Source organism: Theobroma umbraticum, unplaced genomic scaffold (genome assembly GCF_002168275.2).
Source record: "Theobroma umbraticum cultivar Fairchild unplaced genomic scaffold, ASM216827v3 scaffold_86.0, whole genome shotgun sequence".
In the NCBI taxonomy this organism is placed as follows: domain Eukaryota; kingdom Viridiplantae; phylum Streptophyta; class Magnoliopsida; order Malvales; family Malvaceae; genus Theobroma; species Theobroma umbraticum.
This window is the reverse complement of record NW_018397263.1, coordinates 3,704,913-3,707,313: the sequence shown is the minus strand read 5'-3', so window position 1 is coordinate 3,707,313 and position 2,401 is coordinate 3,704,913. Positions and strand designations below refer to the sequence as shown.

Sequence of the window (2,401 nt, the reverse complement as noted above, 5' to 3'; positions counted from 1 at the left end):
ATTTTTTTCTATATACAAAACTCATTATTTTTTTAATTTATAATATTCACTTATAAATTTTCTTTTCTCATTTCCTCTTTATAACAAAAATCTTATGTTCTTAATTTCAATAAAAAAGTCTCATTTGAATATTTAGTTTTAGACATTTGGTTATTAAGCTATTATTTTCTCAAGGAATATTGGTGACCATTAGAATACCAAATAAAAGATTGCTCGACAATAAACCATTTTTATCCTAGAAATTGAAAGTATTAACTGTCCATCAATATATTTAATATTCTAACCAGATTTTGCGAGAAAATCTTGATTTCCCTATGTCAAACTAGAGATATATATTTCATTTGAAGTATATGGAAATTTGTTTTTTTTTTTCAAGTACTTTACAAAATTTATAAAATTAGGTTCATAGTTATTGACTTCGTAAGAGTACGTAACGAAAGTCAATGTTGTCACATCAAGAAACAGCTTTGGCCAGAGAAAATGACTTGGTAGCGTCTTTTCCCCAACGTGAAACATATTTGGGTTTGCCCCAGCGCCACATGGGAAGTGTGAAAGAACAAGCAGAAAATCAATAATGAAACACGATTTACTTGCAAGTATATTCTCCTATTTAATCATTCTTGTTTTCCATATTTAATCCTCGTACTGTTTCCATTTTTCTCCTTCAATAATTATAAAGCTCATTTCTAGCTAGCTGGACAAAGGAACAAGAAAAAAGAAAGAAAAATAGATAAACATAGAAACTCTTTCTTCTTCTTTTAAAGCATCTCTCTCTCTCTCTACAATTGGAACAGATGGAAGAGCAATCAGTTTTAAGCTCAAAAAGCCACATAACTCCATGTTCGTCGTCACAGCCTGAACTAGGCAGCTCATCAGGGCAAGTTGACGCACAAACCCAAAAGCGAAAAGCTGGAAGGAAGAAGTTTCAAGAGACTAGACACCCTGTTTTCAAAGGCGTTAGGAGAAGGAACGGAAAGTGGGTCAGCGAGCTGCGAGAGCCTAACAAGAAATCCCGAATCTGGCTCGGGACGTTCTCGAGTCCAGGCATGGCTGCTAGGGCTTACGATGCAGCGGCCTTAGCTCTCAAGGGAGATTCTGCTTCCTTAAACTTTCCTGAGTCTGCTAATACATTACCACGTGCTAGGTCATCCTCCATCAGGGATATACAATATGCTGCTATGAGGCTGCCGAGGCGTTTGGTGATATTGCCAAAACACCATCTCCTTCGCCTTCATTGTCATCGTCGTGGTTGCCGTCGCCGCCACTGCCAAGCTTGGAGAACTCATCAGAAAATGTACAAGGAAGTTCAGAGAAGTTGTTTTTGGATGAAGAAGAGGTGTTTAACATGCCAGGGATACTTGACAGTATGGCAGAAGGGTTGGTACTAACTCCACCAGCTATGCAAAAAGGGTACATAATTGGGATGATGATGTGGATGATTATGTGGAATTCACTCTATGGGGTGACTGAGTTGTTCTTTTTTAGTACTTTATATATCTCCCCCATCACCACCACCCCCCACACCCCCCCACCCCAAAAAAAAATGAAAAAAACAAAATAACAGAAAACAGTTGAAACTTGAATAAGTGGATTGTTAGTGCTTAAGCTAGCTATCCTCCCAGTTAGAGCTTTGAAAACCTCCAATGAAAATGGGTCAAATTATTGCGTCGTTCCAAATAAAAAACTTGCTTTATTGCATAGCACAGGAAAAGGGGTAAAAATACTCAAAAAGCTGAGTAAATCATTAAATAAGTATTGTGCTAGGCATTATTGAAACGGCTAGTATTGGTCCTTTGTTTCAGCATTTTTTCCTTCAGTTGAGGATTTTAGCTTTGTTCTTCATTTCATTTGTGTTTTTATTTGCTGGAAACACTTATTTGGTATTCTGTGGATTTAAACAATGTCTAATACACCCCCTCAAGATAGCTCATGCATATTGTGAACATTCACCTTACCTAATAGATTGTTGAATTGTCTTGGTTGTAGAGCTTTGGTGAAGATATCTCATAGCTTTGATTTTGTTGAAATGTGCAGGGGATTGATTACTCTAGCCAATACCTTTTCTTGGATAAAATGATAGTCCATTTCTATGTGGTTTGTCCTTTTATGAAGCACAAGATTCTTGTTGATATGTATGGTTGATTGGCTATCTGAGTAAAGGTTCACTGCTTCAATGTGATTATCCCTTAAATCAACCATTAGATACCTTAACCATATGATTCCACAACAAGCAATAGCCATTGACCTATATTCTACTTCAGTTGAACTTCGAGCTACCGCTAAGTGTTCCTTTGATTTCCAACTTACTAATGAATCACCAATGAAAATGCAATATCTTATAATTGACCTTTTAGTATCAGGGTATCTTGCCTAATCACTATCTAAGTATCTAGATATCTTT

The 2,401-nt window shown here is 36.4% G+C and overlaps 1 protein-coding gene across 1 annotated transcript; it reads left to right on the top strand.

The window, feature by feature from the left end:
* The first annotated feature begins 794 nt into the window (after window positions 1–794).
* LOC110420812 (dehydration-responsive element-binding protein 1F-like) lies at window positions 795–1,470 on the top strand. The gene is given in 3 exon segments (XM_089784210.1): window positions 795–1,176; window positions 1,179–1,417; window positions 1,420–1,470. Coding segments are annotated over 3 exon segments (672 nt in total).
* Window positions 1,471–2,401: the final 931 nt, after the last annotated feature.